Here is a 24,791-nt window from a genome sequence, read left to right on the forward strand (position 1 = left end):
AGGGTCCCCAAGCAACCCAATCTGTATGTCTAAAGAAGAATGATCATTATAGTCTCGTGGAGTCAATGAAGTCACTGAAGCACTATTTCAGTATTTAAGGGTCACCACGGTAGTGGTTTACCGACCATGAACAATCCTGAAAAACAAATCAATAAAAGAATTCAAATATACAGTCACCATGAGCACTATTTTGAACACTGTTTTTATGGCATTAGCAGAGGCTTTTAGAGGACACACTCAGCTGCACTTTGTAGAAAGGCATATGCTGTAAGGTATCCTTTGTTTACTTTGTATATATAATGTTAGATGTTATAATATTAATGTTTCATGTGGAATATTGTGAACATGGATTCTTATATCAAACAAAACACAATAAAATAGAAGGGAACATCTGAAGAATATTCTAGAGCTCTACTATCTTGGATGGGCAGTGCCGGCTAGACTTGTTCTTTTCCTTTTTGTCATGTATTTAAATCAGCTCAGTGTCGCCACTGTGTGTTGATCTCCAGTACTACAGCAACTGTCATAAAATACTCCATCACACATGCAACATTTTGGAAAAAAAAATTACAATTCAAAATAACCTACTCATTAAAAAAAAAAAACATTAAATATAATGAAATACAACTTTGTAATTTGACATTTTTATTGCCCTCCTTTAAGGTTTTTAAGGCTTTCTGTGTTTTCAATACAAACCCATTTTCCACTTAAAGGCACAGTGGTTGTAATTATTTAAATGAGCGGATGCATAATACCATACGAGCAAATAAAATTAAAATGGACTGCAGAGAGTATTTGGCATGAACATCATGACTGAGACATTTCCTACTTTGTGGGAATGTGAAAACAGTCACTGTTGTTGGCTACAGACAAGGAGAGTGGCTAATGAGGTCTTAGACAAGTGACCAAGATGGCCCTAGTTATTTTCAGCTCTCTTGTATATGGCCTTAGAAGTTTGAAAATGGCAGATGGGACATGGGCCAAAGTGGACACCCTCCAGAAGACAGAAACTAACCTTATCTGTTGTGATGCCAGTTCCAGGCAGTGGGGTTCAGTTTAGGAGCCATAATAGAAAGCTATGCATTTCACAGGCATCCAGAGTTACAGAATCACTGAGCAATTTTCCGTCTTATGGCCAGTGTTGCTCCATGTTCTTTCAAAGAGTTACTGCTCTAAAAATAGGAATGAAGCTTTTTTGGCAAGGCATGGCAGCGTTTGTCACCACACTGTATGTCCCTGGTGTTTTCTCAGGCTTTGAGTTTGACACTGGAGAAGGGACAGAACTGAAACAAGGCCCTTAAAATGAAGATGTTTAGAGCGGTGTGAAAATATAATTACCGTTATATTATTTTCTCTTTAAATTGGATTGGATTTTATTCACCTCAGAGCACCTACATAAAAATCCATTGTTTGAACAGTAAAGATTTGTAAAATTTCACATGTAAATTCTCTGTTGAAAGCTAGACCTCTTTAATGAACTGTCAGTTATCTCTTACGTCTTGGCTATTATCACCTCTGAAGCATGTTTAATGACTTACTTGTCAGTTGTCACCAGTGTCTGGTTACATTGCCCTATAGTTAAAAGATCATGTATATATATATTTTGTGATGTTCCTGAATTATAATTTATAAAGTCATTATTGTAAGCCCAAGGTCACCAGCTCTGACTCCTACTCTTATGAGATAGGCATCACACTTTGTTTGAGCTGTGTGACTGCGACACTACCTGCTGCACCACCGTGCAGCCCAAGTTATATGTTGTGCCCAGTATAACTTTAACTTTTGTAAAACATTGTGCTTTGTGTTTAATTACACGACAGTTAGTTCCTTACAAGACAGCAGTGGAGTTTCTAGACTTTTTCGACCAACTGGGAACCAGTTCAGTTTCCGTTCGCACGCCTGGTTTAGAACAGAGTGAGGATGGTGATTTCTGATTTGTCAACAAAAGAAAATCACAGGGAATTAAAACAGGAAAATGCTGTATCTCTGTGGTTTCAGTAACTTTTACTGTAAAAGGCAAGTTTTTTTTTTATCTCCCCTGCTCTCATTCACCAGCTCAGCAGCACAGTTGCTCCAAAATACTCACTTTCAGCTTAAACAGAGAGAACATGGCTTCATTTACATGTGTATGATACATCACTCTGGTCTGAATCTGCAGTAAACAATCGTTACACCATGACTTTTTATTGACATTTTGTGAGTTTATTCCTGATTTAGACCGAGAACAGAATAAACACAGCCTTGGTTCCCATCAAGACCCGTGCAAACGTGGTGCGGTTCGCTGGAGAGAAACCAGATTCAAAACTCATGAACATACCACTTCAAGATTCAGCTTTTGTTGAAAAGGGCAAAAAGGAATGTGTGACGGAATGGAACTATTTTAACAGCTTTCTGAAGGTTGATGAACAAACAATTTTTCTTTCTCAAAAAACCTAACAATAAATGGTGATAATGAACTGTGGTATAATCTCAGTAATACGCTCAAAGCCTGAGCTGTAACATGAGACACTGGCACTGTGTAACTGATCTTCAGGACCGCAGCACACCAGTGTCAGTGTCTCACGTTATAGCACTCCCTCTTGTGTATAACTGCTTAACTGCACACTGTGTTTAGCAAACTTGAGAAATGGGTCATGAAAATGAAATGTGCATTTAACCCATCTGTGGCAGTGAAACACACACCCAGAGCGGCGAGCAGCCATCTCCGGTGTCCAGGGAGCAGTTGTGGGTTTGGTGCTTTGCTCACGGGCACCTCAGCTGTGGATTGAGGGAGGAGGAGAGTGCTGTTCCTTTACTCCCACCACAACTAATATTCCTGCTGGTCATGAAAATAAAAACAAAGACCCCTTAGTCCTAAGGCCTCTGGTCGAAACATTAGGCCACAGCTGCCTACCTCCTTAAAAGGTTAGATGTTTCCTGGAAGAGGCGGCATGGTGGCGCAGCAGGTTAGTGTCGTAGTCACACAGCTGCAGGGACCTGGAAGTTGTGGATTCAAGTCCCGCTCCGGGTGACTGTCTGTGAGGAGTGTGGTGTGTTCTCCCTGTGTCTGCGTGGGTTTCCTCCAGGTGACTGTCTGTGAGGAGTGTGGTGTGTTCTCCCTGTGTCTGCGTGGGTTTTCTCCTGGTGATTGTCTGTGAGGAGTGTGGTGTGTTCTCCCTGTGTCCGCGTGGGTTTGCTCCTGGTGACTGTCTGTGAGGAGTGTGGTGTGTTCTCCCTGTGTCTGTGTGGGTTTCCTCCGGGTGACTGTCTGTGAGGAGTGTGGTGTGTTCTCCCTGTGTCTGCGTGGGTTTTCTCCTGGTGACTGTCTGTGAGGAGTGTGGTGTGTTCTCCCTGTGTCTGCGTGAGTTTTCTCCTGGTGACTGTCTGTGAGGAGTGTGGTGTGTTCTCCCTGTGTCTGCGTGGGTTTCCTCCGGGTGACTGTCTGTGAGGAGTGTGGTGTGTTCTCCTTGTGTCTGCGTGGGTTTTCTCCTGGTGACTGTCTGTGAGGAGTGTGGTGTGTTCTCCCTGTGTGCGCGTGGGTTTTCTCCTGGTGACTGTCTGTGAGGAGTGTGGTGTGTTCTCCCTGTGTCCGCGTGGGTTTCCTCCGGGTGACTGTCTGTGAGGAGTGTGGTGTGTTCTCCCTGTGTCTGCGTGGGTTTTCTCCTTGTGACTGTCTGTGAGGAGTGTGGTGTGTTCTCCCTGTGTGCGCGTGGGTTTTCTCCTGGAGACTGTCTGTGAGGAGTGTGGTGTGTTCTCCCTATGTCCGCGTGGGTTTTCTCCTGGTGACTGTCTGTGAGGAGTGTGGTGTGTTCTCCCTGTGTCCGCGTGGGTTTCCTCCGGGTGATTGTCTGTGAGGAGTGTGGTGTGTTCTCCCTGTGTCTGCGTGGGTTTCCTCCGGGTGACTGTCTGTGAGGAGTGTGGTGTGTTCTCCCTGTGTCTGCGTGGGTTTTCTCCTGGTGACTGTCTGTGAGGAGTGTGGTGTGTTCTCCCTGTGTGCGCGTGGGTTTTCTCCTGGTGACTGTCTGTGAGGAGTGTGGTGTGTTCTCCCTGTGTCCGCGTGGGTTTCCTCCGGGTGACTGTCTGTGAGGAGTGTGGTGTGTTCTCCCTGTGTCTGCGTGGGTTTTCTCCTTGTGACTGTCTGTGAGGAGTGTGGTGTGTTCTCCCTGTGTGCGCGTGGGTTTTCTCCTGGTGACTGTCTGTGAGGAGTGTGGTGTGTTCTCCCTGTGTCCGCGTGGGTTTCCTCCGGGTGACTGTCTGTGAGGAGTGTGGTGTGTTCTCCCTGTGTCTGCGTGGGTTTCCTCCGGGTGACTGTCTGTGAGGAGTGTGGTGTGTTCTCCCTGTGTCTGCGTGGGTTTCCTCCGGGTGACTGTCTGTGAGGAGTGTGGTGTGTTCTCCCTGTGTCTGCGTGGGTTTTCTCCTGGTGATTGTCTGTGAGGAGTGTGGTGTGTTCTCCCTGTGTCCGCGTGGGTTTGCTCCTGGTGACTGTCTGTGAGGAGTGTGGTGTGTTCTCCCTGTGTCTGTGTGGGTGTCCTCCGGGTGACTGTCTGTGAGGAGTGTGGTGTGTTCTCCCTGTGTCTGCGTGGGTTTTCTCCTGGTGACTGTCTGTGAGGAGTGTGGTGTGTTCTCCCTGTGTCTGCGTGAGTTTTCTCCTGGTGACTGTCTGTGAGGAGTGTGGTGTGTTCTCCCTGTGTCTGCGTGGGTTTCCTCCGGGTGACTGTCTGTGAGGAGTGTGGTGTGTTCTCCCTGTGTCTGCGTGGGTTTTCTCCTGGTGACTGTCTGTGAGGAGTGTGGTGTGTTCTCCCTGTGTGCGCGTGGGTTTTCTCCTGGTGACTGTCTGTGAGGAGTGTGGTGTGTTCTCCCTGTGTCCGCGTGGGTTTTCTCCTGGTGACTGTCTGTGAGGAGTGTGGTGTGTTCTCCCGGTGTGCGCGTGGGTTTCCTCCTGGTGACTGTCTGTGAGGAGTGTGGTGTGTTCTCCCTGTGTCCGCGTGGGTTTCCTCCGGGTGACTGTCTGTGAGGAGTGTGGTGTGTTCTCCCTGTGTCCGCGTGGGTTTTCTCCTGGTGACTGTCTGTGAGGAGTGTGGTGTGTTCTCCCTGTGTCCGCGTGGGTTTCCTCCGGGTGACTGTCTGTGAGGAGTGTGGTGTGTTCTCCCTGTGTCTGCGTGGGTTTCCTCCGGGTGACTGTCTGTGAGGAGTGTGGTGTGTTCTCCCTGTGTCTGCATGGGTTTTCTCCTGGTGACTGTCTGTGAGGAGTGTGGTGTGTTCTCCCTGTGTCTGCATGGGTTTTGTCCTGGTGACTGTCTGTGAGGAGTGTAGTGTGTTCTCCCTGTGTCCGCGTGGGTTTTCTCCTGGTGACTGTCTGTGAGGAGTGTGGTGTGTTCTCCCTGTGTCTGCATGGGTTTTCTCCTGGTGACTGTCTGTGAGGAGTGTGGTGTGTTCTCCCTGTGTCTGCATGGGTTTTCTCCTGGTGACTGTCTGTGAGGAGTGTGGTGTGTTCTCCCTGTGTCCGCGTGGGTTTTCTCCTGGTGACTGTCTGTGAGGAGTGTGGTGTGTTCTCCCTGTGTCTGCGTGGGTTTCCTCCGGGTGACTGTCTGTGAGGAGTGTGGTGTGTTCTCCCTGTGTCTGCATGGGTTTTCTCCTGGTGACTGTCTGTGAGGAGTGTGGTGTGTTCTCCCTGTGTCTGCATGGGTTTCCTCCGGGTGACTGTCTGTGAGGAGTTTGGTGTGTTCTCCCTGTGTCTGCGTGGGTTTTCTCCTGGTGACTGTCTGTGAGGAGTGTGGTGTGTTCTCCCCGTGTAAGTATGGGTTTTGTCCCATGGTCCAAAAACACACGTTGGTAGGTGGATTGGCGCCTCAAAAGAATCAGTAGGTGTGAGTGAATGTGTGTGTGTGTCGCCCTGTGAACGACTGCCGCCCCCTCCAGGGTGTGTTCCTGCCTTGCGCCCAGCAATTCTGGGTAGGCTACCGCAACCCTGAATTGGATAAGTAGTTACAGACAATGAATGAATTAATGAGTGTTTCCTGGAAAGCACCCCAAAGCCCACAGCAGTACACAAAAAAGCAAGTGGGAACTTTGAGGAAGTGTGTCTGCTTGCAAATTTCATTCTTCACGTGGGTATGCAAGTTCAAAGTGGCAGGGCCTAGGGCCCCTACTTAAATGTGTTACATTAGCAAAAGGGCCAGTCCAGCCTGTGTGTTACAGAGGGGGCAGAAAGGGGCAGTGTACATTGTGCTTGTTTGAAAGTTAGTGCCGGGTTGCATTACTCACGCCTAACCTGCACCTCCTGACAGACTGCTGAACCCAGCAGAGCAGTGCCACCATGCTCAGCAAACTCCTGCAGTGTCACTAATCCCAGACTACCACTGCCCACCATTGTCACAACACAGGCAAAGGCACAGCGGCTGCAGCAGATATGGAGAATGGTGATGCCTGTCAAACAGCAGAGTTATTATGTTATATTACTGCACACTTGGGCTTGGCATTTTACAGCACAGCTGGCATGCAGAAAACACCTATATTAGAGACTATATACCAAACTTCAGGAATAACTTAATAAGTACTTCCAGTTATAATGTGACTTCGACTACAGTTGTCTGAGGTTGTCTGAAGTCTGAGGCAAAGAAGTACATTTGTGACTAATCTGTAAGTTACTGTACATTGTTTCCCTTTAACAGTCAAAGCACATAAAGTAACTTACCAAGAAGATTTCTGAATGAAAACTAACTTTCATTTCAGTCTATAATCAGTTTCACACTTAATATTAACATTAACAGCATTAACGTTCATTCATTCATTCATTCATTATCTGTAACCCTTATCCAGTTCAGGGTCGCGGTGGGTCCAGAGCCTACCTGGAATCATTGGGCGCAAGGTGGGAATACACCCTGCAGGGGGCGCCAGTCCTTCACAGGGCAACACACACACACACACATTCACTCACATACTCACACCTATGGACAGGTTTGAGCCGCCAATCCACCTACCACCGTGTGATTTTGGACTGTGGGAGGAAACCAGAGCACCCGGAGGAAACCCACACAGACACAGGGAGAACACACCACACTCCTCACAGACAGTCACCCGGAGGAAACCCACACAGACACAGGGAGAACACACCACACTCCTCACAGACAGTCACCCGGAGGAAACCCACGCAGACACAGGGAGAACACACCACACTCCTCACAGACAGTCACCCGGAGGAAACCCACGCAGACACAGGGAGAACACACCACACTCCTCACAGACAGTCACCCGGAGGAAACCCACGCAGACACAGGGAGAACACACCACACTCCTCACAGACAGTCACCCGAAGGAAACCCACGCAGACACAGGGAGAACACACCACACTCCTCACAGACAGTCACCCGGAGGAAACCCACGCAGACACAGGGAGAACACACCACACTCCTCACAGACAGTCACCCGGAGGAAACCCACGCAGACACAGGGAGAACACACCACACTCCTCACAGACAGTCACCCGAAGGAAACCCACGCAGACACAGGGAGAACACACCACACTCCTCACAGACAGTCACCCGGAGGAAACCCACGCAGACACAGGGAGAACACACCACACTCCTCACAGACAGTCACCCGGAGGAAACCCACGCAGACACAGGGAGAACACACCACACTCCTCACAGACAGTCACCCGGAGGAAACCCACGCAGACACAGGGAGAACACACCACACTCCTCACAGACAGTCACCCGGAGGAAACCCACGCAGACACAGGGAGAACACACCACACTCCTCACAGACAGTCACCCGGAGGAAACCCACGCAGACACAGGGAGAACACACCACACTCCTCACAGACAGTCACCCGGAGGAAACCCACACAGACACAGGGAGAACACACCACACTCCTCACAGACAGTCACCCGAAGGAAACCCACGCAGACACAGGGAGAACACACCACACTCCTCACAGACAGTCACCCGGAGGAAACCCACGCAGACACAGGGAGAACACACCACACTCCTCACAGACAGTCACCCAGAGCAGGAACAGCATTAACAGTATTAAAGAAATGCTGCAGCATTGGGTGTTTTTTTTCTGCTTTTGGCTTTATGCAATCAGGAATTTGATAAAAGCAAGGCCAGTGAATTTTCCAAAAAATGTTTGAACATATAACATTGTAGTAGATCTTCTGTTCTAATTGTCACTTACATTTGTTGAGGAAAAATAAATGATCATCTGCTAATTTCAGTAAGACGTCTGGGTAGCTTTAGGCTACAGTCACACGTGTTGATGTCAGCACAGACATCAGTGTTCTCCCTGTGTCTGCGTGGGTTTCCTTTGGGTGACTGTCTGTGAGGAGTGTGGTGTGTTCTCTCTGTGTCTGCGTGGGTTTCCTCCGGGTGCTCTGGTTCCCTCCCACAGTCCAAAAACAGATGTTGGTAGGTGGACTGGCGACTCAAAAGTGTCCGTAGGTGTGTGTTGCCCTGTGAAGGACTGCCGCCCCCTCCAGGGTGTATTCCCGCCTTTCGCCCAAGGCTCTGGACCCACCACGACCTGAACTGGATAAGGGTTACAGATAATGAATGAATTCTCGGAATTATACGGACCATTTTTACTTATTTCGAGATTATTCTCAGAATTCTGACTTCATTCTCGGAATCTTATTTTTTTCCCCCATGACGTGGCCCTAAAACTCCTGTCTTATGTTTGCGAGGAAACGCAAAATCAATTTTTTAAATGTTTGTCTTCCCCTCAGGGAAAATTACACATGCGAATGTAAGAGTGAGAACAACTCAGTAAAACAACACCACAAAGACATAATAACAAACATTATTTCATGTGGCTTTGAAGTTCTTATCGGGGAAGTGGTGTGTGTCAGTGTGTTTTCTCCATTTTATTACTTTATGGAATCGACTCTTAAAAATGAATCTTTGAATCGACTCTACAAGTTGCCCTGAATGAGAATGAGAGTCGACTCGCGAGATTCAGAATTGAGAATCGAGTTAAGAAGTGTAGCGTGGGGGCGGGGCTTGGAATCACCGGGAGTTCTCACTTTTCCATTCACACGTGTGATTCTCTCTTTCCCGGTGCTCAGCAGGTTTTGAGCTGTGCTCCGCCGCCCGCTCCACTCTCCCAGACACAGGGAGTTTTAACAACCACAAACAGAGCCAGAATAGGAGGAGTGAAGGAATAAAGCGGGAGTGAAATGCTGAGAGGAGCCGCCGCGCTGCTGAAGAGACGCTGGAGGAGCAGAGCCACATCATCACAGCGGTCTTTCAGCCTCAAGGTAGCGGACCCTCATTAGGATTCATTCATTCACTAATTAACAGTGGCCCCACAAAACTAAACAGCATCACAGTAAGTTATTCACCATCAAAACAACTGTTAAAGGACACTTCAGCAACAACTGAACCTGTTCCACTCATGGGTTTACACCAAGAGAGAATTTTAACTTCTTAACAGCTACATTAAAAGGATTAAACATCAATTATGACGTCATAAACCCTTGTTTAGTTTAGAAAAGGAGTATGTCTCACATTCATCTCAAATAGTTTTTAAGACAAATGAAGCTTCAAAACTAAGTAAACTATATAATTTGTTGTGAACTGAAGATAATGAATGAATGGACAAACTACTAATCAGTTACTCTCACTAGCTGTGTGTTGACCTTGGCCTTGGCTTTGACTTGTCTGCCCCTGACTTTCTGTCATCCACTGTGTTGTCTGTGTGATTCTCAGGCCAGATTTCTTGTATTTACTTCCTCACTTCTTTTATATGACTGAGGCAGTAGGAACACGTTGCTGGATGCCTGCAAATCTAAACCAGCCGAGCTGGTGTAATATTGCATCATTCCAGCATGCAGGGACAAAGCCTTGTGTAATAATTAAAGGTCATTGCAACATATATATTTTTCTGTGAAGATATTGGTGTTGATTGGTGTTGTTCACAGGCCCAGACGGCACACCTTGTTCTTGAGGATGGGACGGTGATGAAGGGCTACTCCTTCGGGCATAAGAGATCAGCTGCAGGAGAGCTGGTCTTCAACACCGGGCTCGTAGGGTGAGGAGACTCGTCCGCAGCTTTCTGAACGTCAGAAACCACTAATTATAGTCATTAAAACTAAGATAAGTGTCTTTGTGAGGGATTTATGAAGGAGAGTGTGACCAGAAATTTTAGTTGATGTAAGTTTTTCTCTGTATGAAACATCTTACTTTCACTGCACAAAAATTTAAGACATTGTTCTTGATAATGTCGTTTATAATAAAAAAAAATTGCAGCTTTTGCTCTTTGGTAATTTCCGTCTTTCACATTATGATTTTGATTAAAATAAAATGTAGTAATGAAAAAAAAAATCCTATATTGCTTTTCATTCATTATCTGTAAGTGCTTAGACAGTTCAGGGTTGCGGTGGGTCCATAGCCTATCTGGAATCATTGGGCGCAAGGCAGGAAGACACTCTGGAGTGGGCGGCACACACACTCACACCTACGGTCATTTTTGAGTCACCAATCAACCCACCAATGTGTGTTTTTGGACTGTGGGAGGAAACCGGAGCACCTGAAGGAAACCCACACAGACACAGGGAGAACACACCACAGTCCTCACAGACAGTCACCCGGAGGTAACCCACGCAGACACAGGGAGAACACACTACGCTCCTCACAGACAGCCACCTGGAGGAAACCCACGCAGACACAGGGAGAACACACCACACTCCTCACAGACAGTCACCCGGAGGAAACCCACGCAGACACAGGGAGAACACACCACACTTCTCACAGACAGTCACCTGGAGGTAACCCACGCAGACACAGGGAGAACACACTACGCTCCTCACAGACAGCCACCTGGAGGAAACCCACCCAGACACAGGGAGAACACACCACACTCCTCACAGACAGTCACCCGGAGGAAACCCACCCAGACACAGGGAGAACACACCACACTCCTCACAGACAGTCACCCGGAGGAAACCCACGCAGACACAGGGAGAACACACCACACTTCTCACAAACAGTCACCCGGAGGAAACCCACGCAGACACAGGGAGAACACACCACACTCCTCACAGACGGTCACCCGGAGAGGGACTCAAACCCACAACCTCCAGGTCCTTGGAGCTGTGTGACTGTGACACTAAATACTGCACCACTATGCTGCCCTGTATTGTTTTTGTTATTCCTATTTATATTTACACCTGTGAATCAATTTAAATCTGAATTCAAGGCCTCTCATTTTTTTCCAGTAGATATTACTGATTTGTGATAAAAGATTTTAGTCACTTAGGAAAACGTCTTTGTCACGTTTTAAAACACAATTCTGAAACTGGAAGACTATCCATAACATGTTAGAAATTCTAGAAAATAAACCTCAGCTATGAGTAAAGAAACAATGCTAGGACCACGTTAAAGAAAAAAAAAAGAATTTATATTATTATTATTATTATTACTATGGTTACATGAGGAGATTATTTGTCTTTCAGATATCCAGAAGCTCTCACAGATCCCAGTTACAGAGGTCAGATCCTTACACTCACATACCCCATTGTGGGCAATTATGGAGTTCCTAACACAAAGGAGCTTGATGAATTAGGGCTGAGAAAAAACTTGGAGTCCGACCGCATTCAGGTGGGTTATCGTTGTATACATTTACCCATAAATCTACTCTCCAATCCGCCACAGCATTGCTTCTACACTTAATGTTCGTTTCATAACCTCCATTGACAACACAGGTGCAATTTAAAGTTCTACAGTTACAAAGTGTTAGTCCACTTGTTACTCTGCATACTTTGTTGTCCCTCTTTTACTCTGTGCTTCAATGGTCAGGACCCCCACAGGAACATCAGAGCAGGTAACACTCAGGTGGTGGATCGTCCTCAGCGCTGCAGTGACGCTGACGTGGTGGTGGCATGTTGGTGTACGTTGTGCTGGGCCAGATATAACAGTGCTGCTGAGGCTTGATGCTTTGGCTGATTTCCGTATATAGACTTAGCTAATCCACCTTTTGTTTTCTGAAATAATTAGTCCTGTTAATAAGTCATTTGTAATAAATTTAAATTGTATAGGAAAGCAGCAGCGCCTCACGACTTCAAACAGTCAATGATACAAATCACAGAAATGATATAGCCTAAAGATTTGGACACCTGCTCGTCCAGAAATGATTAAAAATGGAGGGAGTTTGTCTTCCTTTGCTGCTGTATGGGCTTTTTTACAGCTCTGGGATGATAGGCTTGATGTTGGAATGCTTCTGTGTGATTTTGATTGCATTAATATTGAACGTTTCTTGTGGTTTTGTGTCTGGAACTGTCTCGTGTGCTAAATCTGAAACATTCCTTGGGACATACTGAATGTTCTGTATTTTTCAGTTGTTGTTATTATACTGTCACTGCTCTGTAAACTTAAAGAGAAGTCTCACATACGTGCTTGGCCTGGCTGAGGTTGATAACGTTCACCATAATCCGTGTGAATCCTCTTCTCAGTCCTCCAGAGAATGAGCAAAATGGCTGCTTCAGAACGTCCCATTTTCACATCGCGTTATTGTATTGGTTTTGGCAGGTATCGGGGCTCCTGGTGCAGGACTACAGCCATGAATTCAGCCACTGGAACTCAGTCAAGTCACTGGCACAGTGGCTGCAGGAGGAAAAGGTATGTGTGCAAAAGCTGTGGCTTTCAATCATGGTCCTTGAGGCAGATTTCTTCCTTTTAAAAGAAAAAAATCCAGGTTACATAACACTGAAATCTTATGCTGCATACCTAACTTAACCAGCTCCAGGCAGGATAAGATTGGGATTACAGATCGTAAACACGTCTTAGCTTCTGACTCTTGGACCGGTCAAGGTTTAGATTGGATTCTGACCAAATGAGGACAGCAAGAAAAGTGAACAAATGTTTTAGGGAAGCAAATAATGCTACATGGATGTCAAGTAAATAAAGCAGTAAACTTGTATGCACTAACACAGTGGTGGCATATAACCTTGAACAGTGCTAGTGAGGTTTTTTTCCCATTGTAGCATTTGTGGCTCCAGTTGTGAAAATATCACTTTTCAGCAGAGGAAACACATGACTAAGCATAGAAGTCCCTATCATGAAGCCATTAGTATGTCAGTACATCATATCATGGCTTTAGGGAGAGTGCTGCTTTTACTGTTATAAATGCTTTGCTTTCTGCATATGTACACATCATGATTTTAATTTGTTTTTTGAAAAATGCACTGCTCCATTAATTCTCATCTTTCACCCTCTTGGTTATAGATCATAAATAAGCTGCCTTCTGGTCCAGACACAAGGATTAATAATAGCTAGAGTATTCTAAATCGGTGCTCAAATAGAAGCCTGTTAGCTATGTTTTAAATTAAGTAACTGTCATTGTGTTTGTAAGATTTTGAGAGACTTGGCTTGGACTTCTATACTGATTGTGTTTCAATAGACAAACCCCTGGGGTGCCAGTAGGGCTGAGCAGTAAATATCATATCCATTTATGGTCTGATCAGCAATCAGATACGCCTTATCACCTTTAAATGAAATAGTAACATACACATAACCATTAAGGCTGCTGTGGCCATTTATGATCTGAACAGCAACCCTTAACTACACTTAACTAAGGTTACTCACTGGGCCCAGGCCATGTAGCTGCCAAAACACCCACCACATCACTGACTCTTCACAGCGTAGGCACCTCCCCTTGTCAATATTTTGCTAAATTAAGCCACAACAGTGAGATCAGGCGTCCCAGACCCACCCCAATCGAGGCCAGCTTTACAGGCCTCTATCATACTCTTAACCATCAAAACCATAAATCCACACTCCCTGGTGACTAAGGCTGTATCTAGCCCCACTGGCACCGTTAATGTATGAAGAGTGCCACCAGTTCCATGTGAGCTTTACGTGATGCACCACGAACAAACACAGCACAGTAATCTTACCTGTCCTGTCCTCCATAAACCTAAAACACACCTCGACCATTCCGCATTTACAGTGTTTTGCTCCAACTAGCTTGGGAAATCCTTATCCACAACCATTGACTAGACCTTCCACCTATTTCTGATAACTATTTCATGGCTGTCCTAAGTTTTCGGCCCCAAGACGGGATGTAGCAGACCTTGTCTACATATCCCCTATCACCTATTTCCACCCTGAGCTCAGCTGCAAGGCCTGTGTACTTCAACAACTACTGCGTTCTGAACTGGAATTGTTAACCAATATATATGTATAGTCAGCTTACTTAGAAAATACAACACAATGACTGGCCTCAGTGGAGTTTATGCAATTCACTCTGGAACATCCAGTATTTATAGGCTCTGTATATTCTCGACTTGTCCCCCCCTCACGTGCAAACATAAACACTGTATTATTACAACCACACGGTGTAACCTCTAGGTATACCCTAATATTCCATGTTTTGCAGGTACCAGCTCTGTATGGTTTGGACACTAGGATGCTGACCAAAATCATTCGAGATAAGGTTAGCAGCTTATTCATTCTTTCTGGTATGGAAAGTTTGAACAACCTCTTGTTAAATATTTTTTTTCCTATGCCACAATATGTATTTGATGAGTTTGTTCCTTCAGGGGACAGTTTTGGGGAAGATTGAGTTTGAAGGAGAGTCAATAGAAATATCTGATCCAAACAAACGGAACCTTGTTGCAGAAGTCTCTACAAAGGTAACTGAAGCTTCAGGTGTCAGTGAGGTTTACAAGCAGTAAACTGGTGAAATGACACACATTTCTTTCTTTTCAAGGAAACACAGGTGTTTGGTAAAGGCAACCCCATCAAAGTTGTGGCAGTAGACTGCGGGATCAAGCACAACATAATCAGGCTACTTGTCAATGTAGGTTATTTAGTGGACAGTTAATATTATCTTAAAAAATTATATATGAGAATATATATATATATATATATATATATATATATATATATATATATATATATATATATATATATATATATATAATATTCTCAAATGTGTGTGTATAAACATACTCTATACAGCAGAAATTTCTCTAAAATGTAAATGTTTTGTGAAATAACCTCATAATACTGGACTGCACCTGGAGAGGTTTGGAAAGGGTTACAACAACACATTTACAACATTTACTCACAGCAAAACACTTACTGTAACAGTGTTGTTTGTTTTTATTCTAATATTACGATAGCTTTTTCAGGAAAGCATTTTGGAGTAAATAAACTCTTACTGCTCAGTAAATTAGCTCTTTGAGATCTCATTTCTAAAAACTTTGCACAGTAGCGTATACAGTCAGGTTTAACTTTTGTGGATTGGATTATTTGCTAGTTGCTAGTCTTCAATATTGAAGTGGGAGTTTTGCGTCTCTTGTGGAAAATGCGCAGACAACGTGTAGTTTCATTTTGTAAATAGCTAACTAACTGCAAGCTACTCTACGCTAAGTAAGTAAACTGTAATCATGGGTCTAAAGCTTCCCTAAGAGGAAATAAACAGTGAAAGAAAGGTCAGTTTCCTTACAAGGAAGTGTAGGGTAGAAGGCTAGAAGTGTTAAGAGTTGAGGTTTGGGGTGATGTAAAGATACTCATAGTTTTTCTTTTTCACAATGGTCTTGCACCACTAACCCCTATGAATGTTGAATGGATGAATGTATTGGTAACATCTGAAAGTCAAATACATATGTTTTAGACAGATATATAACCTTTTAATGATCAGAAACTGGTGGCCATGCCCAGATTGAGTGTGTTTTTAATGTGCTCTAATAATATTTATGCAACAGTGAGAGTTCAGTTGGAATAGCTGTGGGTTTGATACTAGACTGGATCTTTTGTGTTTCAGTGTAACCATGATGTAGAAATCTTAAATGTTTCAGTTACTTTAATCAATATGTAGATGTTTACTGTGTCTGTATTTGTTTTAGCGTGGAGCTGAGGTGCACTTAGTGCCGTGGAATCAGGATCTCATGAGTCTGGAGTACGACGGCCTGTTCATCTCTAACGGACCTGGAGACCCATCACTGGCTGAAGCCCTGATCCAAAACGTTCGCAAGGTACTGCATCACGCTGTCAGGGTTAACAGCGGACAATGTAAAAAAAAGTCATGTGAAAATTTAGATGCACTAATTAGCACAGAGACTTTAACAGAAAGATACAGGGAGCTAAACAGACTAAACTAGAATATGGAGAGCTAAACAGAGTATTAAACAGAGAACAAACCTAAACGTGGATCAGCAGATACATACAGACTTGGCAACCCGATGACAGAGAAACGAAACGAGAAGAGAGCAAAACTACAACAGGGGAAACAGCAACGGTGAAACTGTGGAGACAGACAGACTAGACTGAGCAACACGACGTGGGAAACGACGGAGACGGACAGACTAGACCGAGCAACGTGTCATGGGAAACGACGGAGACGGACAGACTAGACCGAGCAACACGACGTGGGAAAGGACGGAGACGGACAGACTAGACCGAGCAACACAACGGAGACAGACAGACAGACTAGACAGAGCAACGTGTCATGGGAAATGACGGAGACAGACAGACAGACTAGACTGAGTAACACGACATGGGAAATGACGGAGACAGACAGACTTGGAAACGACATGACTGACAAGAGGAAGTGAGACAAGGGAACTTTAATACACTCCGTAGACAAGAGACACCCGAGACAGATAACGAGAGGGCAGGATTACAAATGAGACACTGACGAGGAGGCGGAACAAAGGCGGGACTAGGGCGGAGACAGGAACAACAACAAACAGAGCCATGTGCTAAGTGAGAACATGGCAGGGAACACAGACACGACAGGACACGATGTGACACATACCATATAGAACTGTAACAGATTTCTTGTCAACACTCTCATTCGATGTAAAATTGTAGCCAAAGTGACTCCCAGTAACACTCATTCAATATTATACATTATATGTGTATATATTTCTCACGCTATTTAAAAAAAAAATATATATATATATATATATATATATATATATATGTGTGTGTTTACATTCCCTTTTCATTGCTTTTGTGTGTCAGGTGCTGGACAGTGATCGGCCTCAGCCTGTTTTTGGCATCTGTATGGGGAACCAGATTACAGCTTTGGCTGCTGGAGCACAGTCTTACAAACTGCCCATGGGGAACAGGTACCGCTAAAACAAGCAGCACGATGTAGTCTGATGATCAGATGATTTTCTTAAACAGACACGCATTTTGAATATGTGATAAATCCAGTAAAACAAGGGTAAAAACAAGGGTAGAAACTGCATGCCTGGAAATTTACATTAGTAATTTAAATGTAGCAGGTTTACTGTGATCATATTAAATAATTAAAGTTCACTCATTAAAGGTTTGAAATATCTTTGCTCACAACTTTGGTTTGTTTACGAAGACATATTTAGACATTGTGATAAGACTAACAGTGTTATGACAGGAATATTAATGTGCACATCTCATTATCCTTGTAAATATTACATTCACTTATGCATTGTCTCCTTGAAAAATAGTTTTTCTCAGAGGCTAAACACTCATGTGCTTCTAATCTGCATGCAGAGGCCAGAATCAGCCAGTGCTGAATGTGATGACTGGGCAGGCCTTCATCACGGCTCAGAATCACGGCTATGGAATAGACAGCGAGTCTCTGCCTCCAGGCTGGAGCCCCCTCTTTATCAACGCAAATGATGGAACCAATGAGGTACACTGTCTAACTGTGAAGCTACAAACAGCAGCCATTGCTAACATTAGGGAAGATGGGCACCTTATAATAAGAAATATTGTTGTTAATTGTGCTTCATTTATTTCACTCAGGGCATCATGCATAACACCAAACCCATATTCACTGCTCAGTTCCATCCAGAGGCAAAGGGAGGTCCCACAGATACAGAGGTAACGCACAGTAATCACTGTTTGTTACTTGGCAAATAGAAACGTAAAGATAGTAGGGCTTTGTATGTTGATGTTAATGAACATGATTGTGTTTTATTTTTTATAGTTCCTGTTTGATGCCTTCATATCACTGATAAAGAAAAGAAAAGATGCAAGCATTGTATCTGTGATGCCCAAGAAGCCTGCAGTTCCACAAAGAGCCCAGGTGAGGGAGACACACACTTGTTAACAGGAGGCCCAAGCTAAAAGACATGGAAACTTATTGCCCTCATCGTCTACGATTAAAAAGAACATCATTAGTCAAGTGTGGCTCTTATTACGCTGTCACGTGTTTTATTTTAATGCTAGTGAAGTACACCTGTATTTCTGAAGCCCTGTTGTGGTTTCCTTACTCTGTGCAGGTCTCTAAAGTGTTAGTCCTGGGCTCTGGGGGACTTTCCATTGGTCAGGCTGGAGAGTTTGACTATTCAGGATCACAAGCTGTGAAAGCTATGAAGGTGAATCCAGCAGGATGCAATACTACAGTTCATTAAACAGTCGGCAAATCGTTTTGCTTCACTTTCGAAGTAGAATCACGGAGCCCAGCTCCACAGTGCTATCATTTCATACTTGATTTGTGAAGAGTCTACCAGGTCCCCCCAAATAAAACCTCAAAGACATGATGGTCATTAAGACTGTACACACCAGGACTTCAGAAATAATTGAACACCCCTGATTTGTGCAGGAGGAGAACCTGAAGACGGTGCTGATGAACCCGAACATCGCCTCTGTGCAGACTAACGAGGTGGGCACCAAGCAGGCCGACTCTGTCTACTTCCTGCCCGTCACGCCCCAGTTTGTGACGGAGGTGATTAAAGCCGAAAGACCTGATGGCATCCTGCTCTCCATGGGTGGCCAGACTGCGCTCAACTGTGGTGAGTCGCTGAGTAAAATGACCTCTCACAGTCTGCGTGGGTTTCCTCCGGGTGACTGTCTGTGAGGAGTGTGGTGTGTTCTCCCTGTGTCTGCGTGAGTTTCCTCCAGGTGACTGTCTGTGAGGAGTTGGTGTGTTCTCTCTGTGTCTGCGTGAGTTTCCTCCGGGTGACTGTCTGTGAGGAGTTGGTGTGTTCTCTCTGTGTCTGAGTGGGTTTCCTCCGGGTGACTGTCTGTGAGGAGTGTGGTGTGTTCTCTCTGTGTCTGCGTGGGTTTCCTCCGGGTGACTGTCTGTGAGGAGTGTGGTGTGTTCTCCCTGTGTCTGCGTGGGTTTCCTCCGGGTGCTCCGGTTTCCTCCCACTGTCCAAAAACACACATTGGTAGGTCAAAGTGTCCGTAGGTGTGATTTGGATTCACTTATGCTTTTTATTTTTTTGATAAATTGCCAGTGTGTGTTTATTCAGTACAGTCACAGAAAATAATTTTTGATGCTCAATTCAAAATGTGTTTTAGAGCACAATAAAATATTTAAAAGCATTTAAATAACAACTTTGTGAAGGATTTAGTCCTTAAATGTTAAATAAATGGGCAAATAAATGTTAATGTAGGGAGTGTGAGTGAATGTGTGAGTGTGTGTCGTCCTGTGAAGGACTGGCGCCCCCTCCAGGGTGTGTTCTACCTTGCGCCCAGTGATTCCAGGCGGGATTTGGAACCACCGCGACCCTGAACTGGATAAACACTTACAGATAATGAATGAAAGTTAATTTAATTATAGACTCTGCAGGTTTCTCAGTGCATTCAAAATCATTCATAGCCCTATTTGTTATTCTGGAAATGTGAAATTTCTTACCTTAGTAACGGCATCAGATTAGCATCTTGCATGTGTGTTATACATGGGTCCAAAGATAGTTAGACACACCTTTATATGTAAAGTCAGCGTTGACGTAATTGTAAGACAAGAGGCTATTACTTCAGTAAAGTAATAGCTGGGGGTAGTGTCGCAGTCACACAGCTCCAGGGACCTGGAGGTTGTGGGTTCTAGTCCTGCTCCGGGTGACTGTCTGTGAGGAGTGTGGTGTGTTCTCTCAGTGTTTGCGTGGGTTTCCTCCGGGTGACTGTCTGTGAGGAGTGTGGTGTGTTCTCCCTGTGTCTGCGTGGGTTTCCTCCGGGTGACTGTCTGTGAGGAGTGTGGTGTGTTCTCCCTGTGTCTGCGTGGGTTTCCTCCGGGTGACTGTCTGTGAAGAGTGTGGTGTGTTCTCCCTGTGTCTGCGTGGGTTTCCTCCGGGTGACTGTCTGTGAAGAGTGTGGTGTGTTCTCCCTGTGTCTGCGTGGGTTTCCTCCGGGTGACTGTCTGTGAGGAGTGTGGTGTGTTCTCTCTGTGTCTGCGTGGGTTTCCTCCCACTGTCCAAAAGCACACGTTAGTAGGTGGATTGGTGACTCAAAAGTGTGTGTGTGTGTGTGTGTGTGTGTGAGTGAGAGAGACCCTGAACTGGATAAGGGTTACAGACAATGAATGAATGAGTGTTGTACCTGGCTTTAATGACTTTCATATGTTAACAGATGTTTTCTTTGTTTATTTTTTGTTAATGTTTTTGTTCATTCACCTGTGTGTTCCCATTATTATTATCTGTGTGTGTGAACATGTAGAATGACCTGCCTGCTGTTTCTGTCTGTCTGGTCAGGAGTGGAGCTGTTTCGCAGTGGTGTGCTGCAGGAGTATGGGGTGAAGGTATTGGGCACACCTGTTGAGTCCATCATAGCCACAGAGGACAGACAGCTGTTTGCTGACAAGCTGATGGAGATTAATGAGAAAATCGCCCCTAGTGTCGCAGTGGAGTCGGTGAGAGAGTCCCGTACAGTTCTGTTCAGTTTCTTTTTTCAGGTTTTTAATGAAATATTATTCAGCGTGCCAAAGCTCAGGACACAGTGGAATGAATCATTTGAAGTTTGTTTAGAATGCTTAAAATAAACCAGAAAACATATTCATCTATTTTAAGGGTGTACTCACACTTGACCTGTTTGAACTGCACCATGCCTCAACCTGAATGTGCCATCTCCACTCTTCCCCTCTGGCCTGCGTTCACACTGTGTTTAATGTCCAAGAGACAAGCACACTAATGTTAACAGGCTATAAAAATAAATAAATACATTAGTTAAGGCATGATTGCACGGCACAGTGGAGTTCATGATTGTACTTGTGGCTTAGTTGAAGTTATGTCAGCAGTAACTCATGCAGTCTCATATACTTTATTTATTTATTGATTATTAGTGGAGCGTTTTTTGTTTGAATGGTAATGACATGTAAAAGAAGATTTCTACTGAGGTAAGTACTTGGGAAATATCTCGGGAAAAGACTGCACCTCAGTGGTAGACCCTGTATATGTCTATGAGTAGATCAGAGTGTCCCCTTTGTTGATGTGTGTGTTTACAGTGACTAACACAGCATGGACATCATGCTCAGGCGTGGTTGGCGCTCACATTGGTGCGTACCATGCCCAGGCCCACTACTTTAATTGGACATGGAATAGGGCATGGAAAGCAGCACTAAAACAGCTCAAACGAACTGGACTTTCGGGGTCAAACGTGCCCAGGCATGGTACAGATTGCCTAGTGTGTGTACATCCTAATGTGCTCCCGTTGCTGACACAGTTATTGAAAAGGTTTCACCTACAGACCAGCTCCTTAACTTTAACTAAAACAGGGCTTCAGCTGTGTACACTCAGTTTGTATAATCTCCATAGAAAACGTATACAAGCTATGACTGAACAATTTAATGACCAATAGAATGGGATACTGTGGACAAGCTGCCTATGAGTCTGAGGTCACCATGTCCAATGTCAAGCTTGGGCAAGGTGTGTATAAAGCACTACAATACTGAGGTATGGGACTGTGTTCTTCATCCAGTGATGAAGGTCCATCCAGTACTATCGGATCAGTTAAGAGTTAGGGTTAGGATTCAGGGCCAACATCAGTAGCTGAATACAGTGAACCCTGTTACCTAGCAGCAGTGTTTAAGCATCTGATGTAAAGTTTGCTCCAACAGCGGAGGCTGTGGCAGCAGCAGGAAAAGTGGGGTACACTACACACTGATACCCTTTCAGAAGTAATGCGTGATGAGCAGACGTTTGACCATTTTCTGTGTGATGTAATTGTCTCTAATGACCTGTAGGTGGCAGATGCTCTGAAGGCAGCGGATGAAATTGGCTATCCAGTGATGTTACGCTCCGCTTATGCTCTGGGAGGACTGGGCTCAGGCCTCTGTGCCAACAGACAGAAGCTAGAAGAGACGGCACAGAAGGTCAGTCTTCAAATGTCTTAAATGTCTGAGGCAGTTTGGGAGAGGAAAGATATAATGCCTGCCTCACAGTAAAGGGATTCTCAACTGAAAGTAGAGCTACTATAATGAAAGTATTACTTGCTAGATGCAGTAATGTGTAGTAAATCATTAATAGTGTTTATTTAAATGTGGATCTGTTGTTTTGCAGGTGCTCTGTATCTGATTCTCATCGTGCTCCTGAAAATAGGAAATGCTGTGATACTTGTCGCTATTTTCTTACGTTAAAACACTCTCGCTGATGAAAGCAATTTTAGATTCATCTTTATTCAGTGCACTTATTTCTCAACCCTCGTGTTTTGCTGTGTTTAACCACCTCTTGAAGAGGCAGAACATCTCTGAAATGTCTTTTCTCTACGTAAGGTGCAGCCCAAAATCAGGGTGACTTATCTTATGGCATGTTTCACACTTGAGACGTGCACAACAAACTAGATTGTATTATTCTACAGTTTGTGGGTGGGTGGGCTCCAGATCCCCAAATGTATGTGCTCATGCGCCAAAAAGTAATTTTTATGTAATGCGTCCCCTTTAATTCCACACATTAATGTATGTTTTCAGTCTAAATCGTTGACGATGGTTTTCCATCACAGCCAGCCATTACCCGATCAGTTGTGTCATGAATGTTGATGAGGTGCTGTCTGTGTTGTGGTGTGTGTTTTAAAAATCTTAATTGCATGTCTGAATAACAAGATTAGAACGAGTGAACAGTTGTGAAATGCATGTGAAATCCCGGAGCAAAAATCAATTGAATCTAGCCTTCTCATTGATGATTTTAAGTCATAACACTGACATTTCTGGGAAAAGTCATGAAAGGAGGGTTTTATGGAGTTTTGAGACGCTGCGGTCAAATGACCGCTGTGTGCTGCTTCTAGGTAGGTCAGCCAGGTGTGGTGCTTTTAGTGAGGCATCACAGCCTCTGTCTTGTCATCCTCACATTCTGGAGTCATCTGTAGAAGCAACACTGAAACAGGTGTCACGTGTAGCAAAGCTTCAGGCTCATGACTGTATTGACATAAAGCTTAAAAGTGAATAAAACTCCGGCAATTCTAGCAAGTAATAAACTGAAGATGATTTTTTTTAATGCTGCTGATCTTAACAGTGTTTAGAGGCATTTTTTTCTTGTCTGGTTTTATGATGCGATGACATAAAAACATGCACTGAAAATGTATGTACACAGTGGATTTTTTGTCAAGTCACTTTTATTTTATAAATTAAACTCAGCGTTAAAGTCACGTAGGCAAACAATAGAAAAGCTGTTTAAAAGCATTTTCTTCCTGTAAAACGATGATACTTGATGAAACTAATGATACTTGATTATTTAAATTTAGTGTAGGTTAAAGCCTTTGTACAACTTGATAGATGCTTTGGAGAACAGCAGAAATGGTTACTTCTTGCATTGTGCAGAAATTTCATAATCGGAGTAGTTTAGCAGGCGCTGAGGGCTCGGGGAATCAAAATCTAATATGATATGAAGCTTAAAACTATCATTTATTCATTCATTATCTGTAACCGCTTATCCAGTTCAGGGTCGCGGTGGGTCCAGAGCCTACCTGGAATCATTGGGTGCAAGGCGGGAATACACCCTGGAGGGGGCGCCAGTCCTTCACAGGGCAACACACACTCACACATTCACTCACACACTCACCCCTACAGACACGTTTGAGTCGCCAATCCACCTACCAACGTGTGTTTTTTGGACTGAGGAAACCGGAGCAACCAGAGGAAACCCACACAGACACAGAGCGAACACACCACACTCCTCACAGACAGTCACCCGGAGGAAACCCACATGGACACGGGGAGAACACACCACACTCCTCACAGACAGTCACCCACAACCTCCAGGCCCCTGGAGCTGTGTGATTAATTAATTAATTTAACTTAATTAAATAAATAATAGTAACTTTTCAGTGCTTTAACAATCAGAAAAAAATACAAGTAAACGAAACAATTTTTAAATGTAGTTTTAAGCAGGGGCAGCACAGTGGCGCAGCAGGTAGTGTCTCAGTCACAGCTCCACGGACCTGGAAGTTGTGGGTGACTGTCTGTGAGGAGTGTGGTGTGTTCTCCCTGTGTCCGCGTGGGTTTCCCCCAGGTGACTGTCTGTGAGGATTGTGGTGTGGGTTTCCTCCCTCAGTCCAAAAACACACGTTGGTAGGTGGATTGGCGACTCAAAAGTGTCCGTAGGTGTGTCTGTGTTGCCCTGTGAAGGACTGGCGCCCCCTCCAGGGTGTATTCTCGCCTTGCGCTCAATGATTCCAGGTAGGCTCTGAACCCACCGTGACCCTGAACTGGATAAGTGCTTACAGATAATGAATGAATAATTAATTCATGTATTTATTTATTTTCATTAATATTACCTGATCTAACTGACCTGATTCAACTTTCAGCTAAATTTCAAGTGTATCTTTGTCTTGCTCAGATGAGTAATAGCCCGGAAGACATCAAAAACCCTGCGGCTGTTAGTCCATTTGTTGTCAGGCCCTTTACCCTTTTCTTTTGTCTGATGTCTGTGTTGCTGCAGGCTCTGGCAATGAGCAGTCAGATCCTTGTGGAGAAATCTTTGTTGGGCTGGAAGGAGGTGGAATACGAGGTGGTCAGAGACATCTCTGATAACTGTGTCACTGTCTGCAACATGGAGAACTTCGATCCCTTAGGCATCCACACAGGTGCAGCTCGCAGATTAATTATCTCATGCCCACAGGTTTTAGACACCCGTAAATACCTGCACTGACCTTTTTGGTTTTTAAAT

General features: G+C 44.6%; 1 protein-coding gene across 1 annotated transcript in view; it reads left to right on the forward strand.

Annotated features, from left to right (window-relative positions):
• The first annotated feature begins 9,003 nt into the window (after positions 1 to 9,003).
• cps1 (carbamoyl-phosphate synthase 1, mitochondrial) overlaps positions 9,004 to 24,791 on the forward strand; it is a 72,031-nt gene continuing 56,243 nt past the window's right edge. The window contains exons 1-17 of the mRNA XM_066686435.1: positions 9,004 to 9,236; positions 9,900 to 10,009; positions 11,433 to 11,577; positions 12,505 to 12,594; positions 14,354 to 14,410; positions 14,517 to 14,609; positions 14,687 to 14,776; positions 15,828 to 15,956; positions 16,948 to 17,054; positions 17,461 to 17,602; positions 17,716 to 17,793; positions 17,900 to 17,998; positions 18,195 to 18,290; positions 18,518 to 18,707; positions 20,388 to 20,545; positions 21,875 to 22,003; positions 24,564 to 24,708. Of these exons, the coding sequence (XP_066542532.1) occupies positions 9,156 to 9,236; positions 9,900 to 10,009; positions 11,433 to 11,577; positions 12,505 to 12,594; positions 14,354 to 14,410; positions 14,517 to 14,609; positions 14,687 to 14,776; positions 15,828 to 15,956; positions 16,948 to 17,054; positions 17,461 to 17,602; positions 17,716 to 17,793; positions 17,900 to 17,998; positions 18,195 to 18,290; positions 18,518 to 18,707; positions 20,388 to 20,545; positions 21,875 to 22,003; positions 24,564 to 24,708 (1,939 nt within the window). The 5' untranslated portion in view covers positions 9,004 to 9,155. The remainder of the gene's footprint in view (positions 9,237 to 9,899; positions 10,010 to 11,432; positions 11,578 to 12,504; positions 12,595 to 14,353; positions 14,411 to 14,516; positions 14,610 to 14,686; positions 14,777 to 15,827; positions 15,957 to 16,947; positions 17,055 to 17,460; positions 17,603 to 17,715; positions 17,794 to 17,899; positions 17,999 to 18,194; positions 18,291 to 18,517; positions 18,708 to 20,387; positions 20,546 to 21,874; positions 22,004 to 24,563; positions 24,709 to 24,791) is intronic.

The sequence above is a fragment of the Hoplias malabaricus genome, chromosome 12, assembly GCF_029633855.1.
Source record: "Hoplias malabaricus isolate fHopMal1 chromosome 12, fHopMal1.hap1, whole genome shotgun sequence".
NCBI lineage: Eukaryota > Metazoa > Chordata > Actinopteri > Characiformes > Erythrinidae > Hoplias > Hoplias malabaricus.